This window comes from Heterodontus francisci, chromosome 2 (genome assembly GCF_036365525.1).
Source record: "Heterodontus francisci isolate sHetFra1 chromosome 2, sHetFra1.hap1, whole genome shotgun sequence".
Classification (NCBI taxonomy): Eukaryota; Metazoa; Chordata; class Chondrichthyes; order Heterodontiformes; family Heterodontidae; genus Heterodontus; species Heterodontus francisci.
In genome coordinates this window covers 161,266,227-161,290,991 of record NC_090372.1, presented here as the reverse complement: position 1 = coordinate 161,290,991, position 24,765 = coordinate 161,266,227, and the positions used below count along the sequence as shown (strand labels likewise).

Genomic DNA, 24,765 nt, shown 5'->3' with positions numbered 1-24,765 from the left:
TGGTAGTTTGCAAGGGTGGTGGAGGCATGGGTTGTCTTCTTGAGGAGGGGGTGATGATGGCAGATTTAAAGGAGGGGCAACACCTGAAGTAATTAACACTTATCATGTCGTAAAAGGGTACTTAGACTAACATGGACAAAACTTAACTTTCTGTGGTGAGTTTAATTCATACCTACTGCACAAATACAGCAACCACATGTCTTTCAATGCATTTCAATGGTGAGCAAGTCAGCGACAGCACAGACAGCAACTTTTGTATATCCGCACTTAACCGCACAAGTGCCTTCACCTGAAATAGCTGTAGCATTTGCGTATAGTATCAGTGTTATTTGCCTCACCATTATTTTGACAGAAAATTATGTCCCAATGTACTGCATTTCATGTGATACAAATAGAATGAGACAGCTTGTAAAGCCTCACAATGAATATGTGTAAAGCAATTACATTTTATAATACCAGTTAGATATAGATGTTTGTAGAATATGTAAGCTTTAATACAAATTAGGAACGGGCACAATGTGCAATATATTCTCAATCAAAATGCAAGAGACGTTTTATTAAATTCTCTTTTTGTCTTTCTGGATTATAACTGTTGTCTTTATGAAACAGCTCTGTTTTAGTGAATCACCTTCCCCTGGGCAAAATGTAATTACATTCTGATCTTGTCTGCTCTTCCAATTAGCAAAGTTATTATGTTAATAAAGCCATTTCTTATCTGCCTAAACCAGCTAAGACCACAGTTATTTTACTGTAATCATTGTGTAAAATCTGTTAGACAAATAAAAATTAGTTGCTATTTTCTTGCCTCCCCAGCAGTAACTGCTTCTGGCTGTCCCTTAACAAAGCCATCTTCTCATGACTTTTGTCAATACTCCTTTCCACTACTTTTTTGTTTGTTACAGTTTAGTTGCCAGCTCTCTAAGAGAATTATTGTGACTCAAAAACTCCAAGTTTACAAAGATAATAGGTTTTATGTATGTTACAATTAAATAAATTTGCCAGGCTGGATTTTCCATCCAGGGGCAAACAGTCACGCATTGGGATTTTCACGGGAGCGCCCCTTAATTGGCATGGAGACACGTTCTCTATCCAATTAAAGATGGTGTGGGCTCAAGAAGCTGGAGGGCCAATCAGAGGCCTTTCACCTTGGGAGGAGCAGCAGGCTGTAATGGAAGGTAAGTAACAGAGAGGACGTTTCAACATGGAGACACCCTCTCTCCAACTTTTTTACATATTTAATTAAAAAATAGATTCAGCAGCCAGGCCACCATTCTGGGGTGGGGGGAGACGGGGGCGAGGGAGGGTGGTGGAATCCCTCTACAGGGCAACCTGTAGCTGCTCTTGCACCCAGGCAGGCAGAGAGGGCCTCAAGGCCTACCTGGAACCCTGGCCCATCGGCCTGTCACCGGGTGCCCGCCTCCGGGCACCTGCCTCCGGGCACCTAAACTGGCCGCCATTGGTGCGGGAAACTGGAGACTGACTGGCCCATTATTGTTGCAGATTTAACTTTGAACAGTGTGAGATATATTTAAGATACTTGATGTATACTTAATTGTGAACCAAAGATTATCTATAAATAGAATGTGGTTTGTCTCTACCACACATGCACTGAAAGATCATTTATGTGCAGGGGGGATGAATCACACTGAGAATGGCACACATGTACAGTAAAGAAATTGCAATGGGTTGTAAAGTTGTGTAGGTGATTTTATAAATTCAGAATTCCACAAGTACTTCAGGCACAGATATGCAAAAAATTTACCGTCTGCTCAGAATGTAGAGTTGGCAATTAAACTGCCTTTGTTCATGGCTATTTAGTTTTTTCTTAAACTGCTTGACCTAACAGCTGATCTCTGTTCTGTCCTCTCACTACATCATTCCTTCTTATCAATGATCACCTTCACTGATCATCTAACCCAAACCAATCATTTGTCAATCTTTCTACATTAAGTTCATCATATTCCTTCAGATCAAAAATGAAGCGTTCTTATCATGTGGATGTATGATCTGAAGGAATATGATGAACTTAATGTAGAAAGATTGACAAATGATTGATTTGGGTTAGATGATGAGCGAAGGTGATCATTGATAAGAAGGAATGATGTAGTGAGAGGACAGAACAGAGATCAAAAATGAAGAGTTCTTATCATGTGGATGTATGATCTGAAGGAATATGATGAATGTCATGATATATATATGGAAATTCTTATAAACAAAGTTATTTGGGGGTACAGCTTCCAGAAACCCATATTGAAGTGATTCAAAGAGGCAGTGATGGAAGAAGTGGGCACAGAGCTGGATGGTGACAATATGGTAAAGCCCTTAGAACGAAAGGGGAGGTTGAAGATTGTAGTTGAGAGGACAGAAATATTAAGAGCTATTTTAGAGCTGGTGAAGGCCACAGTCTTGAAAGGTTGCAGGAGACAGTTTTAGAAAAATACAATCACTGATGATACAGTAAATATTGACCTGAAAAGGTATGAGAATGAGTTGGGCTGGGGTGGAGCCGAGGGTGCAGCAGGTGGCACTCATGATCGTACTGAAGGCCTTTGTTGATGTTGGAAGAGGTGGAGGAGAAGCTGGAATGCTGTTGGGTAAATTAATGTTTAGCCACCCGGCTAAGTGGAAGACCTGCCTAAGGCAGACCAATAAGTAGTCACAATCTTTGAGATGAAGAATTCAATAAGATTTTCACATTTGGCTTATAGAAAGTCAGAAAAGGTAATAGTTCAGAGGAGGTGATCTGTCATAGAACAGAGTTACTGTGTAGGATAATCCTGGAGTAGTGGAAGGATTTAGATCAGGAGAGGGAGGCAATTAAGCCACATCTGGTGGTGGATAATTTGGCTACTCGTGCATTAGAAGCATTCCAGCAGCAACCTCCAGGCTTAAGAGTGCAGAGGTGGAAATTATACAAATGAGAGTGATGGGAATGGGGAAAAGCCAGCTACTTGGAGGGGAGGGCAACATTAAAGATAGAAACAAAGGTACTGTTGAACAGGTTGAGAGCAGCAGCTATGCTGCGCAGAGGGTCAAAGGTAAGGAAATTTGAAGGGGTATTGGAAAGAGAAACAAAAGCTCCATATTGTTAGTATTTATAAGTCATTAACTTTGAACAATATCTTGCAAATGGTCTATAGGGTAGATTTTATGAATATATGGTTTGTTTTGCAGAGCTTCACACTCTGGGAGTGTACAGAAACATTTTGAAACATAGAACCATAGAAAATAGGAGCAGGAGTAGGCCATTCGGCTCTTCGAGCCTACTCTGCCATTCATTATGATCATGGCTGATCATCCAACTCAGTAACCTGTTCCCGCTTTTGCCCCATATCCTTTGATCCCTTTAAACCCAAGAGCTATATCTAACTCCTTCTTGAAAACATACAATGTTCTGGCCTCAACTGCTTTCTGTGGTAGCGAATTCCACAGGTTCACCACTCTCTGGGTGAAGAAATTTCTCCTCATCTCAGTCCTGAAATGTTTACCTCGTATCCTTAGACTCTGACCCCTGGTTCTGGACTCCCCCACCATCGGGAACATCCTTCCTGCACCTACCCTGTCAAGTCCTGCTAGAATTTTATAGGTTTCTAGGTATAGTGGATGGAAGATCCTCTGGGGCTTGATGACCTCTCTGCTCAAATTTTTGATAGGTCCACTCATGACACAAAACGTCCATGTCAGGAGTCTGAATTCATAAAATCTACCCTTACATGTCTCTAGACTTTGTGTCACTGCAATAATCATTCAATTTTGTGGTGTAATTATAAAAATAGGCATATGATCATATTGCTCCACAGGTCACTAGATATGATTAGATGAAGTGGGTCAATTTCCATGGGTGGTTGTGGGTGGTGGGGGGGAAATCACCCCTTGTTGGCCATAACTTCTGCAGGAGGACAATGGAAATCCTAGAAAAACTGTGAGTTATACAGTCCTTTCCACTGACAAAACAAAAAGGAAAGCACTGCAACTATAAGTGAACTACATGTCAATGATGACACTTGAAATTTAAGATATCCTGTTCAAGATTTCAAACTAATCTCAAATAGTTAGGACTTGACTACAAATAACAATACTCATTAATAACATAGGAAGCTAAAAGATTTTGAGGCGTACCATTTTTGGGAAATTTAGGGCATTAAACTATGTAAAATAGGGCAGTAAAGCCTGCTGTCTCAAAATTGCCACTGAAAGACTGCATTTGAATTGTAAATGAGGTTGGCTGGACATAATCAACATTCCCACTCAATTTCCAACCCAAACACAACCCATATTGACACCACTAATATAGTAATGGCAGTATAAACAGCACAACAGTATTCCTAAGGCAAATACTACATTCAGGTGGCCATTTTGATGTTGGAGTTTTCAATGCTGTTCTCCTGGTGAAAGTGGGCTGCAGCATAGCCTTTCTAAGAATTTACATTTTAAAAAATCCATCCCGGTCTGTAAATCCTATGGAGTATATGTACCTACAGGAACCAAACATCATCCATGATGCCTCACTAAGTGCTTCCGATCTAGTCTCTTGCAACTCATCATTCAGCTCTTCAAAATATAGGAATAGAACAATTCTCATTGTGAAATTCATTTCCTCAGTCCAAAACTATACTTTCTGCATAGCTGATTAAATAAGGCAGGAAAAGTGCTGACAGAACCTCCTGACACCAAACAGCTAAACTAACACAAATCTTAAGCTCCAGCGATAGAAATGACCATCTCAATGCACTATCTGGGATAGTGCTGTTCTGCTCATACTGCCACTTAATTAGGTCAGGTTTAGTGGCTGAAGTTGAGGAAAATGCAGTTGGAATGTTGGCTGCACCAATTCAAGCTCACCGATATACAGAGGTGCTTTGGTACAATGACAAATTTTAGGGAGGAAAGTTCCGATACATTTGTGTTGAGTATTTGTTGCAGTAAGCCTGACTGCCCATTTTACTCAAATTAGTGCCCCAAACTTGCCCTGAAATGAACAGTAATTCTAAGGATACTCCAGGCCTGTGTGTCATAGCAGGCCATTATAAATATTATTTATTTCTTATTAAACTCAATTACTTTATTTATGTTATCCACAAACTAGACATGACACTCTGATGCAGATACAAATGGAATGTGAGGAAGCACTTTTTTACACAACGAGTGGTAATGACCTGGAATTTATTGCCCACAAGGGTGGTGGAAGCGAAAACATCAATGATTTCAAAAGGAAATTGGATGGGCATGTGATGGAAATAAACTTGCAGGGCTACAGGGATCGATGGGGGGAGTGAGACTGACGAGACTGGTCCACAGAGAGCCAGCATGGACTTGATGGGCCAAGTGGCCTCCTTCTGTACTGTAAATGACTCTATGACTAGGGAGTAGAAATTGATCCTTGCTGCACCAGCTTTTTGGGCAGAAAACAAGGGCAAAAAAAGGACTGATTTCTCACAGCCAAACATGCCCGTAATATGTATGACTTCACACTGGATAAGATGATTTTTCAGGAGCCCTTAGCGGCTGCCTAAATCCGGTGTAGGCCCCCTCCATTTGGTAGAAGGGCTATGTGTTTTAGGACCTTCTTGAAATCGGGCTATCCTGAACTGAGCAGATGCCAGATTTGCTTCACTCAAATTTTCCTGGTATGGATGCAGCTAAAACTGCATTCAGTTCTGGACATTACAGCTCAGGAAAATTATAATGACTTTGAAGAGAGTGAAGCGCAGATTCACCAGAATTATACTGTGGTTAAAAAGGGTAAATTATGAGTACAGGTTACAGAAACTTGGTTTGCATTTGCTTGAGATTAGGAAGTTGAAGGGTGATCTAATTGGGGTGTTTAAAATTATAAAGATATTCAATAGCGTAGATGCAGAGAAACTATTTCCTTTAGAGAAGGAATCCAGCACAATGGAGAATAATCTTAAAATTAGACTGAGGCCAGTTAGGAATGAGACTAGGAAGCACTTTTTCACACATAGGCTGTGGATGCTGGGTCACTTGAAATTTTAAGACTGAGACTGATAGACTTTTGTTAGGCAAGGGTGTCAAGGAATATGGAGCAAAGGTACAGATTAACCATGATCTAATAGAATGGCAGAACAAGTTCGAGGGGCTGAATGCACCTATCCCCGTTCCTACAACTGGAACTGCTATCTACCTGTGAAGTGCTCACAGACAATGCAAAGAGCACACTATTCCTTAGTTTACACAAACCTGGTCCTCCTGTTACTGTCTTTGGTGTATATATACTGCAGTCAGCGCCATCCCAATATAGGTCGCAGGCACACTTTCCTTCATTACTACAAATCTGTAAATGAAATAATAAAATGAAAGAGTATACTTACAAGTTTAATTCTGTTTTTAACTCATTGGGACACAAACAATGTTGACAAGGAATCAAAAGCTGTAAGCAATATTCAATTAACCATTTACTCTCATGTTAATATAGCTCTTAAGTGGCAGATGAAGTTAATTACTAAGTGGAAGCTTTCTGCTCTGAAAGTGAGACATTATTATTTTGTACTCTGCATTCCAAAAACAGGCCTTTTGTATTAACATGGTTACCTCTAATTGAGAGGATTTTAACCTTGCATCAAATGAGTAAAGTGGAATCTCAATTTCTTAATGCTTAGGCCTCAACCCAAGGAATCTACAATTGTCAACGATCCACTTTCCCAATATATTGTAAGGAAAGGGTTAATGTGAGACTATGATGGGTTCTAGATACCCCAGCCAGGGGAAAGATTTTCGCAGCATCTACCCTGTCAAGCCCCTTAAAAATTTTATACGTTTCAATTAGATCACCTCTCTTTTGTCTCAACTCCAGGAATACAGGCCTATATCGTAACTATACTGTAACACAGAAGTCAATTTTTACAGTATTCTCCTTTTCTTAATAACGAGTATAAGTTTAACCTGAATGCTCAGACTGTACTTAATTTTGAAATGTTAGATTAAATATCATTCTAAATCTGACATAATTCTTTAAGAAACGTGACTTATCTAAGTTAGTATGGTGCATTTAGTTTAGTTATGCATTTATCCAATAACACACTGTGGTTACATATGCTTATTTAGTAATGGCAATATGTAAATGATTGTGAATCTTTAAGTGTTCACCATTCCAGATACAAGTTAGAGTATAATATGGAGAGCTGTGAAATGTCTAGATATGTTTCACTAGTGAGAATATATGATATAGATTACCCTCATCATCAGAACATCGATAACATTTCAAACCTCCCATTGGTGAGGATGAGTTATGCAAATTATGTTCATTAATGAAAAATAAATAGAAATTTACAGTTACCTATTAGTGAAGGCAAACTAAGCAGATTTGCTTCATCAGCTTTTAGAAAAATAATGCTCCACACTTAAGTAGGTATTGTGAACCTGGAAGAACATGTGAAGATACACAGGCCTACTTTGTATCACATTGCCACTACTTTGCTCATTTATGCACAAATAGTTTTTTCTGAAATCATACTGAATTTAAAATAAAAGATTAAAGTAACAGCTCTTGTCAAAATAGCCCACTTATATTGAAAGAAAATGTTACCTATGCCATGCAATTCTGAATGGATCAGACCAGACCATTGAAAATTTCTGCTCAGTGTTACTCCACATGAGTTACAACCAATCTTAAAATAGCAATCAGAAAATCCAGACTTATGAATTCAAAGTACTTCAATAGATTCAAAATTTCTTCATTTAGACCTATTCAGTCCCCTAAAGTTTCCATTCAATTAAATTTACTTCAATGAATAGTTTTTTGAATTTCTTTAAAAGGAAGCTATGCAAAAGAACTTGCTGATTGACAACAGTGCTTTCCATTCAAAAGCTTCAGAAAGTCTTGCAGGTCATAAAAGGAGAGTGTAACATAACATAATTAGAAGAATTCAGCCCAATTTATTAGGGGAACGGCAAACCTCTTGAAGAATGTCAAAAGTAGATAGTGGAACTTCCTGTGAGTTATTCCTTTGAACTTTCAAAAAAGCTTTCAGCAAAGTTTTAGATCAACAATAACAACTTATTCTGTCAATTTGCTTATTTTGCCCAGTTCATTCTGTAATTTCTGAGCTTCCTCCTCCAATTCCACTGCTCCTCCTAGTTTGGTAGCATCACTAAATTTGACCAATTCTGAATCCTGTCAATTTGCACTGTTTTCTGAATCTGGCCAGAAACAACAATAGTCCTTATGTTAAGCTCAGATGTACCTCACTCTATTTTCCCCACTTTCAACCTTGACATAACTCCTCTAACAAGTACCCATTGTTTTCTACCTTTCAGGCGATAACCATGGGGCGGCACAGTGGCGCAGTGGTTAGCACCGCAGCCTCACAGCTCCAGTGACCCAGGTTCAATTATGGGTACTGCCTGTGTGGAGTTTGCAAGTTCTCCCTGTGTCTGCGTGGGTTTCCTCCGGGTGCTCCGGTTTCCTCCCACAGCCAAAAGACTTGCGGGTTGATAGGTAAATTGGCCATTATAAATTGCCCCTAGTATAGGTAGGTGGTAGGGTAATATAGGGACAGGTGGGGATGTGGTAGGAATATGGGATTAGTGTAGGATTAGTATAAATGGGTGGTTAATGGTTGGCACAGACTCGGTGGGCCGAAGGGCCTGTTTCAGTGCTGTATCTCTAAATAAAAAAATAAATTTCCAAGACTTACCCTGAATTCTCACAGCTCATATGGAACTTCTGTCAAACGCTCCAAAAGAACATGTAGGAATAATGACAGCAGTATACAGGCAATGTCAATTTGATGGACTGTTGGTCCCTTTTCCTTACCAATTTATGGGGGTGTGATAGCATACTGATTTGGTTACTAGACTAGTAATAAAGAGGCCTGGACTAATGATCCAGAGACACGGGGTGGAATGTTATCAGCTCAGTCCCTGCCAGAAGTGTGGGACCATTTTCTAGTTCGGAACCAAACACTCTGAATTGTGCGCCTAGCCATTGCTCTTTATTACAGCAAACCAATTATCATCCCACCTCCAGGATCCTCAACCAATTAGGGAGGGCAGGCGTGATGACACACCCATTCTGTCAAAGGAAGGATGTCTAATTAAAGGGAACATGACCTGAGTCTGAAAAACTCACCAACAATTGAATTTTTGAGGCTGGAGGAATGGAGAGGAGATGTGGGATGGCTCCCCACCGGCCCCCGCCACCCCCCACCCCACACCCAGGTCTCTCACTCTTACCTGGAGGCCCTGTTGCGGGATCTGAATAGTTGTAGTGAGATGAGCTCTCCCAAAGACAGGAGGAGGAGGACAATTTCTTCAAACAAGCAGGCATGGATGGTAGTGGCTGAGAATGTCAGCAGGAGTGTGGTCCCTCCAACCTGGAGACAGTGCATCAAGAGGATCTAAGACCCCAGGAGGGCATGACAGGTGAGTGGTGTAACACTTTCAGATGCCAAGCCCCATACTTTGATTTGCACAGCAATCTCCTGCCAAGCACATTTCAGGTAAACACACCTTGCAACTCCACTCATTTCTCTCCCTGCAGGCACCTCACATCCTCATCTGAGCAGCCAACACTCACACTCACCCTCAACCTATTCTGCTCTCATACCCATTCCTCAGAGTCACCCTTCACAAACGGTGTCCTTCCCTCTTTTCCACACAAGCTATTATGACCGTTCACACCTCTCTACTTCCTCTACTATCAGATCACAGCACACAACTTGGTGAGAGGCAGTGACCTCCAGTGACAGGCATGTTGTCAGCAGCAACCTGCTGTGGGAACCTGAGCCTCCTGAGGCAGTGGCGCTCAGACATTTCGAGAGAGCTGATCCTCTGCTGCTAGACCCTGTGTTGGGGGTCTTGCCTCCTTTCAGCTGGATCTCGTGTCTATCCCATCTGCCCTGTGGAGGGGCATGTGGCAGAGGAGAAAGCAACTGGTGCTGGTACTGGTGTTGCTCCTGCCACTGCTGGAGAAGTTGGCAGTGGTGTGGTCTCTGCTCCTGAACCTCAGCAGAGGTGGAAGGTGGAGCCGCATAAGCTGCTCCCACGCCACGATGAAGGCTGGCAGCAGGGAAGTGCAGCTGAAGGTGAACGATATGCAAGACAGGTGACTTTTTTTTATTCGTTCTTGGGATGTGAGCATCACTGGCAAGGGCAACATTTATTGCCCATCCCTAATTGCCCCTGAGAAGGTGGTGGTGAGCCACCTTCTTGTACCACTGCGGTCCATGTGGGGTAGGTACACCCACAGTGCTGTTAGGAAAGGAGTTCCAGGATTTTGACTCAACAACAGTAAAGGAATGTGATATAGTTCCAAGTCAGGATGATGTGTAACTTGGAGGGGAACTTGCAGGTGATGGTGTTCCCATGCATCTGTTGCCCTTGTCCTTCTAGGTGGTAGAGGTCACGGGTTTGGAAGCTGCTGTCGAAGGAGCCTTGGTGATTTGCTGCAGTGCATCTTGTAGATGGTACACACTGCTGCCACTGTATGCCGGTGAGGGAGGGAGTGAATGTTTAATGTGGTGGATGGGGTACTGATCAAGCGGGTTGCTTTGTCTTGGATGGTGTCAAGGCTCTTGAGTGTTATTGGAGCTGCACTCAGCCAGGCATGTGGAGAATGTTCCATTACACTCCTGACTTGTACCTTGTAGATCATGGAAAGGCCTTGGGGATTCAGGAAGTGAGTTACTCGCTGCAGATTTCCCAGCCTTTGACCTGCTCTTGTAGCCATAGCATTTATATGGCTGGTCCAGCTTTGGTTAATGGTAACTGCCAGGATGTTGATGGGAGGAATGCAACGTTGGTAATGCTGTTGAATGCCAAGGAGAGATGGTTAGATTTTCTCACGTTGGAGATGGTCATTGCCTGGCACTTGCGTGGCACAAATGTTATTTGCCATTTGTTAGCCCAAGCCTGGATATTTTCCAGGTCTTGCTGCACATGGACATGGACTGCTTCAGTATCTCAGGAGCTGCGAATCGCACTGAAACTGTGCAATCATCAGCAAACATCCCCATTTCAGACCTTATGATGGAGAAGCAGCTGAAGATGGTTGGGCCTACGACACTTCCCTGAGGAACTCCTGCAGTGATGACCTGGAGCTGAGATGATTGACCTCCAACAACCACAACCATCTTCCTTTGTGCTTGGTATGACTCCAACCAGTGCAGAGTTTTCAGTACTACAGCTGGGATGTTGTCAGGGCTCTTACCCTTTTCTGTATCCAGTGACTTTAACTGTTTCTTGATATCAGGTGGAGTGAATCGAATTGACTGAAAACTGGCATCTATGATGCTGGGGACCTCAGGAGGAGGCCAACATGGACCATGCACTCAGCACTTCTGGTGAAGATGGTTGCAAATGCTTCAGCCTTGTTTTTTGCACTCATGTGCTGGGCTACCCTATTATTGAGGATTGGGATGTTTGTGAAGCCTCCTCTTCTGGTTAGTTTTTAATTTTCATCACCATTCAAAACTGGATGATGCAGGACTGCAGGGCTTTGATCTGATCCATTAGTTGTAGGATCACAGTCTATTGCATGCTGCTTCTGCTGTTTAGCATGCATGTATTCCTGTGTTGTAGCTTCACCAGGTTGGCACCTCAGTTTTAGGTACGGCTGGTGCTACTCCTGGCATCCTCTACACTCCTTATTGAACCAGGGTTGGTTCCCTGGCTTGATGGTAATGGTAGAGTGGGGGATATGCCGGGCTATGAGGTTACCTATTGTGGTTGAATATAATTCTGCTGCTACAGATGGGCTACAGTGCCTCATGGATGCCCAGTTTTGAGCTGCTAGATCTGCACTATTTAGCATGGTGCTAGTGCCAAACAACACGATGGAGAGTGTGCTCAATGGGACTTCGTCTTTTAATGCCAAAGGGATTAAGGGACATGGGGAGAAAGCGGGAACTGGGTACTGAGTTAGACAATCAGCCATGATTTTTTTTGAATGGCGGAGCATGCCCGAAGGGCCGAATGGCCTACTCCTGCTCCTATTTTCTATGTTTCTATGTCTCCACAAGGACTATATAGTGCTAACTCCTACCAATGCCGGCATGGACAGATGAATGTGCGACAAGTAGATTTGTAAGGACAAAGTCAAGTAGGTTTTTCCCGTGTGTTGGTTCTCTTATCACCTGCCACAGGTACAGTCTGGCAGATACATCCTTCACGGCTCAGCCAGCCCGGTCAGTAGTGGTATTACCGAGCCACTCTTGGTGATGGACATTTAAGTCCGCCACCCAGAGTACATTCTGTACCCTTGCTACCCTCACTGCTTCTTCCAAGTGGTGCTAAACATGAAGGAGTACTGAATCATCAGCTGAGGAGGGATGGTAGGTGGTAATCTGTAGGAGGTTTCCTTGCCTCTGTTTGACCTGAGACTTCATGGGGTCCAGAGTCAATGTTAAGGACACCCAGGGCCACTCCCTTCCGACTGTATACCACTGTGCTACCACCTCTGGTGGGTCTGACCTGCTGGTGGGACAGAACGTACCCAGGGATGTTGGATAAGGAGTCTGGGACCTTGGCTGTAAGGTATGATTCAGTGAGTATGACTATGTCAGGCTGTTGCTTGACCAGTTTGTGAGACAGATCTCACAATTTTGGCACAAGTCCCTAGATAGTAGCGAGGAGGACTCTGCAGGGTTGACTGGGCAGGGTGTGCTTTTGTTGTTTACGGTGCCTTGGTTGATGCCGGGTGGTCTGTTCGATTTTATTCTTATTTGACAGCATGAGGTCTGGCAATGTTAACAGGTCTCACCATCACTAATGTGATGTCATTTGACTTTTCTGTAGTGGTTTGATACAAGTGAATGGCTTGCTCGGCCATTTCAGAGGGCAGTTAAGAGTCAACCATATTGCTGTGGGTCTGAAGTCACATGTAGGCCAGATCAGATAAAGACAGCAGATTTCCTTCCCTGAGGAACATTAGTGAACCAGATGGGTTTTTAGAAAAAAACAATAGTTTCATGATCGTTATTAATGAGGCCAACATTTTATTCCAGATTTATTAATTAATTGAATTTAAATTCTTCCAGCTGCTATGGTGGGATTTGAACTCATGTCTCTTGCCTTCTAAGAAGTTGACAATCACTTGTCAAGCAGTGATAGCACTCTTTAAGTGAAGAAGTGCTTTGACCAGCAGCCTCTCGATTGCCATGGCTGGAGCTCCAGCAGAGGGCCGCCACGCACCCCGATGCTGGAGAGGACCGGCCCGATATTGCTGGCGACGGTGAGGCCTCCTGGTGGTCCCCCCCTGCCACTCGGCGACGGGACCACTATTTAAATACGTAAAGAGCTACTTACCAGGCCGCATTATGCATCCCGCTGTGAGTTATCAAACAGTTTAGAATATTGAACTGAATGGGCGCCTCTCACATTCCTTCCCGTTCCCAGTGGGTCAGAGGTTGTAGTGCTCAGAGCCTGTGAAGGCGAGTGTCGTGAGATGGGTCTTAACCCTGCATACATGTAGGGAGGTGGGTGGGGGATAGTATTAAAGGGGGCGCAACTCTGCACGCATGTACGGAGGCACCGTGTACCCTCTCTCTATAAAGGGGGCCACTCTGTGCCATTGAATGTTTGTGTGAGTGAAGGAATAATGTCACTCCAGGAACCCTTTGTTTGGGGTGGGGCCACAAATGGTAGGCGGTTAAAGATAATGTCACTGGTGGGCCAATCCATGCAATCTGAATGTGGTCAAGCTGCCCCATTCTTAGTGAAAGCTAAGACAGGCAATGCCATGCCACACTATATAGTCGATGCATGAATGCACCTGATGTACTAATCCACATCATTCTTTGCCCTGTTAGGTGCCTTTGAAGTACTGAAGGAACTTAGTTTAACTGCAACTTTGAGATGGGGATGGTACATCCTGTATTCATTGATCCACATTCCGTGAGGAGCCGTATCCGCTGGAGGCAGAACCAAGAGGCAGATGCAGCCCATGTGGAAGCCCCCAGTCGTGAGTAGCAGCAGCCCCCAAGGAGAGCTCGCTACTACAGATCGCCATGCATCTACAGGTTCTGCATGACATATCTGCAGATGTCTGAGTGCCAGTGTTAGAGGTGACTGCGGATGTTGAGAGAGGTGGTGACACATCTCTGTGCCCTGCTGAACGATGACCTGCAGCTGATGGGTTTTGGTGGACATCCTATGCCTGTGGCCTTAAAGTGACAGCGGCTCTTAACTTCTACGCTTCTGCATTTCAGGGAACCACCGGCGACCTATGTGGGGTGACACTGTCAGCAGTGCACCACTGCATTAGGGAGGTCACCGATGCCCTGTACTGCTTCTGGACGGACCCTGAGAGTCGGGCCCTGAGGTTTATTGGATTTGGCTCCATCGCGGGATTCATAGACTGCACCCATGTGGCCATCAAGGCTCCCGCTGGGCAACCAGCTGCATACCTCAACCAAAAGGACTTCCACTCGCTCAACATGCAACTAGTATGTGATCACCATAGGCGCCTTATGCAAGTCTGTGCCTGCTTTCCAGGCAACTGCCATGATGCCTTCATCCTGCACCAGTCCCAGGTGCCATTGCTGTTCACTGAACTGGCTCACATCGAGAGGTGGCCTCTTGGAGACAAGGGCTACCCCTTGCAGCCGTGGCTCCTGACACCAGTGAGAAACCCCACCAGTGATGCAGAGGAGAGATACAACGTCTGCCATTGCGTGACAAGAGCCACCATTGAGCAGGTGATTGGCATGCTGAAAATGCATTTCCGCTGCCTGGATAGATCGGGTGGGGCCCTGCTGTATGCACCGGAAAGGGTAGCTCGTATAGTTACTGTTGGTTGTGCTCTGCACCACTTGCACTCAATAGGGGGGAGGCCTTGCAGGATGAGGAGAGATGTGAGCAGGACTCCTCCACAGATGATGAGGATGCAGAGGGCTTGCAGCAGGAAATGCACATAGGAGGACAGGCAGCAACCAGGCAGCACATGCAGGGCGAGCAGTGAGTAAGGGATGCACGACAACATCGGATTGATCAATGCTTCTCCAGACCCTGAAGTGCACCATGTGCTCTACACGCCACACACCACCCTCGTTCACCTGTTGTGCAGCCGTCCGCATCTGTAACATCTTCGTCTCCACCAATACTGGCAGCAGCTGCCTGAGCCATTGTCCATGTGACTGCATCCGTGGAGAGGCACATGAGTAATACTGGCATGGCAATGATGTTATTCCACGCATTGTCAATGCTGTCAGGTCAATGATGTAATGGGAGGAGACACGATTGGTACATGCTGGCACATATCATTCACACTGTAAAAACGATACACATGTTAGTGAAACACATTTAGTGAGAGTGAATTGTATATTGGAGTGTCACCCATGCAGACCCATTTGTGTCACGGTGTCTCTTTGAGACGTTTGCTCCTTCGTGGTGCCACTTCTTTGGTGGCAGCTTGACTGATGGAAAGCTGCTGATCAGAATGCCCTTTGGCTTTGGATGACTTTGGCAGTCGTCCTCTGTGCGCACTAGGCCTGGAGGACCCCGGCTGGCTGGGGGCCTCCTGTGATAGTGCAGAACCCTCCTCATATGTCGTGGCTGCTGGAGCTTGAATCACAGGCAGAGCAGCTGAGGGGCCGGTGTCCACATTGGAATTAACTGGAGGGGGGACCACAGATTTGACGTGTAGGCTCGCCTCCTCCCTCTCAAGGCTCGTCTGAACCTGGTTGCTCTCCAGGGAAAGACAAGGAGCAGGGACAGTCTCCATGCCCCGGTCCCTCTCATGCCTAGCCACTGTTGCGTCCAGCTCATGGCCGCGGTGAGGGTTTGCAGGTCAGTGTGGAGCATCAGAATGTGGTTCTCCATGTGCTCAAATGCCTGGGACATGGCAGCTGTCATGGCCTGATGGACTCCCCCATCGTCCGCTCAAGGCTGCGCATGGTCTGTGGCATCTCCACCAGATGTTGCCATGACTGCTGCTGCAGCTCCAGCATGCTCTGTGCTGTTGACAACAGAAGGTCATCATCAGCCTGGGGCTCAGCATGGGACTGGACACCCACAGCCCTCCGACTGTCAGGGGCCTCGGCTGTCTCAGCCTCTGTCAGCTGCTCGGGTGCTTGTGCGGTGCTCTCACCAGCTTGTGACCCAGAATCTAATGCCAATTGGATTCCCACCAAGGTAAGTATATCTGGTGGGAGGTGCAGGAGTGTCACAGGATGCTGCGTCCTCTGAGGATGTCTCTGCCTCAGAGGGATGGGAGGACTCCACGGCCTACAGGTCGGATCCGGAGCGTCGACCTGCAAGATACAATGTGAAGAGCACGCTGCCAGTCTTTATGGTGCACATGTAACGATAATGGTAGCATTGTCTCAAACAATAAATTGTTCTAATAATCATTGTGTATATCAAATGGCTGTCTGTTCACCCAGGACCCTGAGCTCCACTTCTGCAATGGCACGTTCTATATGGATCGCTGCTAGTTCCAGGGCCTCCTCCTCGGCCTGTGTAAGCGGATGTAGGTCAGGCACCCCTCTATCAGTCCTGGATGCCTCACGCGCATTGTGGGCCCTCTTAACCTCGAGGAGCCAGGAAACAGATATTGAGCTTTGCCAACAATAACATGACACATGTCACAACAGGAGTGCTGGACCCAAAGGTGGGGGAAGCTCGGTCTGTACTACTGAGTGAGCCAGACATGCAGGTGCCATGCTCTGATCAGAAAACAAGGGTGAGTTCTTTCATATATGCAGCCATTCCTGTAGCATCATTCCTTCTTGCCCAACTACCTGTCTTTGGCATGGCAGTGGCACCCATGTTCCACCCTGTGTGGGGACACCCAGGTTCAGCGGAGCCATGCAACAAAGTGCCACTTACCTTTGCAGAGTGCAAGAGATCATTCACCCTCTTGCGGCACTGCACCCTGTCCTGGCAGATGGCCCCACGACTACTAACCTCCTCTGCTATCTCCACCCAGGCATCTACTTACCGTTGCTGGGGAAAAGGACCTCCCACCTTGCCCGTACAGCCTGAAGGGGACTGAGCAGGAAGGCATCACTGAACTGTGGGGCCACCCTGCCTCGCGCCTCTGCCATCTCGTCTGCCTTGCAGGGACCTGGGTTAGATGAAGTGCCTGGACAGATTCTTCTGTGTTCAGCTCCAGCAGTGAGGTTTAAATGCAAAATTGGAATGAAGGTAGGCCTGGCTGCCATTTAAATATAACACCAGCACCTGCTGACCTGTCAGCTGGTGCCGTTCACGGCGGTGTCAAGCCCGCCCCTTCCACATCAGTGAGGAGTCGGCACAACCCGGGCATGCTAATGAGCCACCGCGCTGAATAACGCGGCAGCTCCTCGACATTGTTTTTGCGTGGCGAGACTATAAATTTCAGCCCTAAGGTGTAATAAAGAATTCTATCGGCTTATTTATTTTTGCTGTAGCTTTGGTTGATGATATCACTTACATTTGGACTTAGGTTTTGTAAATAAGTTTTATAAAGGTAATAATTGTTGCTGTTTGTGACAAACTACATCACATTAGTGGTGATGAGACCTGTTGGCACTGCCAGGTCTCATGCTTCCAACATAAATAATGTGCCCACTATGACCACCCACCTGCCCAAATCCAGTTAAATTTCCCCTTTTCTTTCTCATCAATCTGCTGTTCTAGATTACATCTACATACTTTGTTACTTATGCCCTGTTAGCACAAAGACAAACATTAAATGTATTCAAGGCTGCAGGAAAAATTATTTTGACTGCACTTCTGCCTGTATATTCTTGTATGTTTGTATTTAACTGTGATAAATGAATTAATCTTATGCAATATAGATTTAACAAGCATTTACTTGGATGCAGAAGAATGGTACTGTCACGGTTTGTTCAACTCTGTGGTTGCATGTCAATTCTAACAGCATCCAAATGAATATGTTCATTAAATTCAACTTTTTATTCTAAATTTGCTGCCATCGTTGGCATATGATTGGCTATATGCCACTCATCAATCATCAGCGATTGGCTGTGCTCTTTTGCTTGTCTATATAGCCTGATTGAATTAGGAAGCTGAACGTATTATCTGCTCCTGGAAAATTAAAGAAAGATTTTACCTACAGGGCAAATTCCACAAATAAACATTATTTTCTGGGATGTGGTTTTAAGCCAATGCAAAAGATGCACAAAAGGGGAATTCAGATGAGCAGATATGTCACAATTATTAACAACATTCCTAAATAAGTGCCATTACTTACACAATATCTTATATACTTAGAATCTTTTGGCTTCTAGGATCTGTTGTTCTCTGAGCTAACCATTCTCCCGATGGCAGATATTTTCCCAGTCACATTATGACTTTACAGCCAAGTGAACAATATTGTGTGGGGAACTTCTGCCAATTTTATTTTGAAAAACAAGAGCTTTTTCTTCTGTAAAGCTATAACCTCATGCTTAAAAGTCTCAGCTCCTACATTGAGTCTCCTACTATTCTTCAACTGGACAGCAAGGTATTCTCACTGGATAGCCACCACCCTGGGCCCTACAATTTGAAGCTACATATCACCATAGACATGGAATTGGCTTTTGGTAGTCTACACACACAATGGCTTATATTTTCCAGTCAGAGGCACAGCAACAGCTTTTGCTAGTGACCTTGAAGAAAGCTGCTCAGAAAAATCTAGTGATCTCTGTGGCGTGTATTTCACCTTCCCTGGTGGTAATTTGAATCTGGTGCTGAGTCAAGGCGATCTCCATGCATCCAGCAATACTGATGTCATCAAGCAGGCTAAGCTGCCAATCACATTGAAGAATTCTCATAGACAGTAAGTCAGGAACTAAAATGCACAGATTATCCTTCATTTTTTAAAATAAAATTTACAGAAAGAAACAATGATTGGGACATACACACTAGAACCTGAAATGTCATAAAGAAACTTTAAAAAAATATGCTTTATTCAACAACGAAATAATTATCGTAATGGAAAAATTTGACATTACACCAATATAAAATTAGTTTTCCTGGGCTAGAAAGGTTGTTCATTAGTATTTATGACTTAGTACAACATTAAAAATCCACTTACACCTCATTGACAAGATGTAACTTTATCACGGAGGTGTGGTTTAACAGTGATATGACAGTGCAAAAAGGGTAGTTCTCATCAGTTCAGCAATTTCTAAAGATTGCCTTCTGCAGGGAATTTAACAGTGCACCTATTGGAGGAGCAGAGAATCACTGACAGCAACTTCTGATTTCCATGTTTAACTACACATGTACAGACACGAGGGGCTGGATTTTCAATCAGGGATTAGGAACCTGACCCTGCACAACGTGCTTTAGGCATGCCTATGGGGATTTTCAAATCTTCAGCCAATTAAAGGCCATGGAGTGAATTCACTGTCCAATCAAGGATGGCGATGGTGATCCCGATGCTGGAGGACCAATGCGAGGCAGTCCCACCAGCTAAGGTGGAAGCTGCAGATCTGAAAATGGAAATTGTCATGCTAGGCCCCCAGCTGCCAAACATGAGGCATATTAATTTTGTCATGAACACTGATTTTAAACTGTTACTGGAGTGAAGAAAGGACTTGTTAAAGGACAAAAGACCATTCCCTGACACATTCAACCCCCAATGGACCTTGATCACCAGGTAGTGTGTGTAAGAGGAGCATTCCAGAGACTGCTAAGGTGATACAATACAAGACGTGGTCAGACCAGTTAGTCACATGACTAATCTGCTTGGCAATCTGGGTTTTTCTGTATACAAACAGTTTGAACTCAGAAAAGACTGTTTGCTCCTGGATTGAGAAGATCTCTCCTGTCTGCTCCCATCTCTTTTTCACAAGCCTCTGAATCCACTGAAGACACATGAACCCCAAGAGAGAAAAGTCTCCTACAGCGGACAAGGTTTAAGAAGAATACTGGGCCCCAACGAAAAGCAAGATCTATCTACAATCAAGGACTCTACAGTGAGCTCGAAGAACCGTAACAAAAACACTTCAGAGATTGCCTCAAACTTTTCCACTTTATTTTTCTTCTGCTCTATTTGCATGTATCGCAAATGCGGGTATCATGGGCGCGTCGTGTATCTGTGGGCATTAACCGAATTAGAGTTTAAGTTAAATGAATTTCAACTTTTCTTCTTAAACCTATGAAAGCCTGTTTGTGCAGGTTTCTTTGCCTTATAATTGGAAAGCAGTGAACAAGAATTCACCAAGGGGGAGCTAAAAACATGGTGTGTTTAAAATTAAAATCCTGTTACGGTAAGGCCAGGTGAAGACTGAAAGGGAACCCTAGACCTCTTTCTCACCGGGTCGTAACAAAATTGAGAGAGACAAATGAAGATAAGTTTATTTTTATGCTTTAAAATGTCTGGTCATGATCCTGGAACGGCAACCCCTCTAGGGGTTGGCCAGCAGCTACAGATGTGTCCGCGACGGCTGTTATGGTTCCAGGGGTGGTTCCTTCACATGATCCATCAGCACCCCCACCTCCAACCACAACCTCCCACCCTGAGCCCACCATGTTGACCATGTTGGCCTGGACATAGTCCAGGTCAACATGGGCTGCCGACACTGCCAACTGGAAAATCCAGATGGTGTGGGTAGGCCCCATAATTAACAATAATTGGCCCCAATCGACTGCCCTCCGGGAAATGGCGGGCAGCCAATCCAAGCCCGAGCTGCCCTCATTCAAAATGGCTCGGGGTCAGCATTGTGCTAGCGAATGAGCATGGAGGCTGGTGGTGCCAAATTGCACGCCCGTCCTCCTCCAATTCGGACTCCGAACTGTTCTAAAAATCCAGCCCCAGAAGCTGCTGTCAGTTTCACAGGGTAATGATGGTGAGCGCTGGCAATTTTGCAATCATTACAATTGCAAAATCCAGGTCATTATGCTTTGTATTGGTATGGTAGCTGGGTAATGAATTATTCTGACATCAATAGAATTTTGGAGCCTTTAATAATGGATAACTTGGTGCACTATATTTTAAAATACATGGAAACCCATTATACTAGAATGAAGATGAAAATCCATTAAATAATGTATTATTCAATATTCTCTGATATTCATGTTATTATTTAGGTAGAAGAGCTGAGAGCAATTTCCTACACACTCAGTTCTTAGAACTGCCTTGTTAATGCTCCAAAACTGGAATTGTTCAATAACTGTGTCCTTGCTGGTCCCAGATTTCATCACTATGGCCCGTAAACATAGAGGTATTAAAGAAAATTCTGAAGCAGCAAGGGCATTCCTATAATTGATTGGTTAGCAGTAAATCAAAAGAAAAAATACTGCAGATGCTGGAAAGTTGAAATAAAAACAGAAATTGCGGGAAATACTCAGCAGATCAGGCAGCATCTATGGAGACAGAAGCAGAGTTAACATTTCAGGTCTATGACCTTTCATCAGAACGCAGCTGGTTAGCAGTGAAGCCTGGCGCCTGCACTAGGGAAATCTGTTTCTATATTTCTAACATCAAGAATGTCAATAAGGAGTCAGGAAACTAAAAATATAACCTTCATGATAAACTAATAAAGTATTTAATTCTGCCAAGTGTACCTAACCAGAATTTCAAAATGTTGGCTGGAATTTTATCAAACCCAGGTTGTCCTGCTGCCGGGATCAAAAGTGGGTCCTGAGCCCACATGGACGGATGCTGGGATGCTGAGCAGCATTTTACCGGTGGTAGCCAATTAAGAGGCCGTCGACAGCTCAGCAGCCCTGGCAGCACCACCGAAAAAAAGTGGTCGCTGCTCAGGCTGTAGGAAGAAGACGACACCTTCGTGTTGAGGCATCCTCCAAGGCCAGGTAAGATTTTTTATTTAATGTGCTGGGGCTGGGCAGGCAGGCCCCGATGATTGGCGGGCGACCATTGTCAATGGTGGGGGCCCTTCTGTGGGCCATGGAGTGGCCAGGAAGGACAGTCCCCCTCCAGGAACCGGCTGGGAGGCCACCATAATTTACCTAGCAGTCTCCCCATGTGGCGTTGGCCCCTCCCGATGCCGGTAAGATACTGGCGGGGGCGGGAAGTGGTGATAATTGGCCAATTAATTGGTATAACTGGTTGATCGCCTTCGGTCGGCAGACAGCCGTGCCACTGAGGTTCCCACTGTTGAGGAAATCCTGTGACAGCGGGAAGATGTTGGTCTCCCCTCCCGATGCCTTCTGCCGCCATTTTACGGACCTCCCACCTCCTCCAGAGAGTTGGTAAAATCCAGCCCATTATCTTCACTTAGTATTTTCAAAATGATGGACAAAATCCAAAGCAAGTAAAAACTTCTCCACGTGAAAATGTGCATTTGAACTCTTAAAGTACCTTATATATTTGTAATAGTCTGGTCTAAAATACAATGGTTCTGTTAATACAAAATAACATCTTTGATACTATACTTGTGGCATAAAGGTGATGATACCCTGTTGAAAGCATAAATTATTGCACTCATGAATGGGGCATACACAATATCGCTTGTAACTTTAAAACCCAAATTACTCAGCTCCATTCACTTGTACAATAAATCATCACTTTTGTGAAATATGAAATAAATTGAAGCATTTATTTTAGATGGAATATATCATAGATAAGAGCAAATTAGTCATTTGAGGAGACATTTATCATGTCTCATTGCAATCTATAGCATATTATCTGTTTCTGCATTCATCTTAATACTTCAGCTCAAATAATACTTACCACTTTCTGCATCTGGCAGATATGCACATTCTATGGAAAATTAATCCTATTTCACAATGGAAGCAGCAATCATTAGGGAAGAAAGTTCTATTATTTCTGAATATATTTTCACCAACAGCAAGTGAAGCAGTGGTTGTTTAAGGTTCTTATTTTTCTGTAATAATTACTGTTCTTATATACAAAGCTTTTGTAAAGAAATTAAAACATTTGTTTTGGGGCAATTACTTTGGCGAAAGGAAACTGTGTTAAGATTAACATGTTAAAAAGATTAAAATAAATGCTATAATGCATATTCTATGTATGTCTGTGGTACCAGCTTTAGCTTTGATAGCAAAACTGAATTGTTTTATTATTACAAAAAAAAATCAGCACAACATAAAGAAAATAAACAAACAAATGTACATATGTATACAGGCAAGACCGGTCCAAAATAATAATGAAAATGACAGTATAATAATTTGGGCTTTTTTTTGGCAAAGTTTTAAACATGAGTCTCTCTCACTGCAGGTTACAATTAGAAAGCTGTTTATGTTCTATTATCCTGGACTACCAATGTCCGCATATCAGGAGAGCAAGTAGCATCACCAAATAGAACCTTGAGTGATCGTCCTGTAACAAATGATGAATGAAGAAACGGTGACCATTTTGCATGAAACAGATCAAGTTTGTATTTTAGCTGAACACATAATTTTTAACAGATGCATAGTTTGACCAATAAGGACATTACAAGGAATATTTCACTTAGCCTTCCAGGGTTTGGTGACAAAAATATACAGGCAAAAAACTCCACTTGAGAACTTAAAAGACATTTTTAATGTTTCATTGAAGGCCTTCAAACAAGTAGGCAGTTACAGTACCACAACACTGCATGTTGAAAAACGGAATGACACATATGGTAACTAGTCTCCCAATATGAAGAGAAAAACTCCTAAGGCAAAAGTATAAATTAATCCTTAGGAACATCACACTGACAGGCAGGCTAGAAAGCTCACCAATGCCAAACAATCTTAAATTTGTGCTTCATATATCAATTTTACTAAACATTTAAATTCACCAAAAGTGTACCTTTTTATACCTTTACACTGGATGAATCCATAATCCATGTACATTTTTCACAGATTCAAACTGCAGATGTATATATTTATGAATATTAATTGACAGTTTTATAAATAAAGGTAATTAAATAAAGTGACTTCCCAATACTCCATGAATTCTAGACCAAATTTAATTTTATCGTTTGAAACTTTTCTGAAATGCGTTAACAGTTAATTTTTACATTTTTAATTATTAGAATTTCATGAGTTTCAGTGTTTTTCAAGTGATATTGTCCAGCTAATTTACCTGCTTTGTTAGGAGTGTTTAAGTTCAAAATATGTAAAATTGAAACCATTCACCAATGCTTACTAGTGAATAGACTACCTTTTCCCATATATGATTTGAGGTAGTAGCTACATTATTCCACAACCAATCAGTTATTGACTCTTGCTAGGTCATGTTAACAGAACTAATAAGATTTTTTAAAAATTCATTCTTGGATGTGAGCATTGCAGGCAAAGCCAGCATTTATTGCCCATCCCTAGTTGCCATTGAGAAGGTGGTGGTGAGCTGCTTTCTTGAACCACTGCGGTTCATGTGGTGTGAGTACACCCACAGTGCTATTAGGGAGGGAGTTCCAGGATTTTGACTCAGTGACTGTGAAGGAACGGTGATATAGTTCCAAGTCAGGATGGTGTGTTACTTGGAGGGAACTTGCAGGTGGTGGTGTTCCCATGCGATGGCTGCCCATGGTCACGGGTTTGGAAGGTGCTGTCGAAGAAGCCTTGGCGAGTTGCTGCAGTACATCTTGTAGATGTTACACACTGCTGCCACTGTCCGCCAGTGATGGCGGGAGTGAATGTTTAAGGTGGCGGATGGGGTGTCGATCAAGCAGGCTGCTTTGTCTTGGAAGCTGTCGAGCATCTCGAGTGTTGTTGGAGTTGCACTCATCCAGGCAAATGGAGAGTATTCCATCACACTCCTGACTTGTGCCTTGTAGATGGTGGACAGGCTTTGGGGAGTCAGGAGGTGAGTTATCGCAGAATTCCCAGACTCTGATCTGCTCTTGTAGCCATAGTATTTATATGCCTGGTCCAGTTAAGTTTCTGGTGAATGCTAACCAGCATGATGTTGATGGTGAG

General features: G+C 43.7%; 1 protein-coding gene across 6 annotated transcripts in view; it reads right to left on the bottom strand.

The window, feature by feature from the left end:
* The window catches only part of adam22 (ADAM metallopeptidase domain 22), a 430,588-nt gene that overhangs the window by 58,637 nt on the left and 347,186 nt on the right, over positions 1-24,765 (bottom strand). For all 6 annotated transcript variants that reach the window (XM_068013002.1, XM_068012995.1, XM_068013011.1 and 3 more), the window contains exon 24: positions 6,202-6,295. In XM_068013002.1, the coding sequence (XP_067869103.1) occupies positions 6,202-6,295 (94 nt within the window). The remainder of the gene's footprint in view (positions 1-6,201; positions 6,296-24,765) is intronic.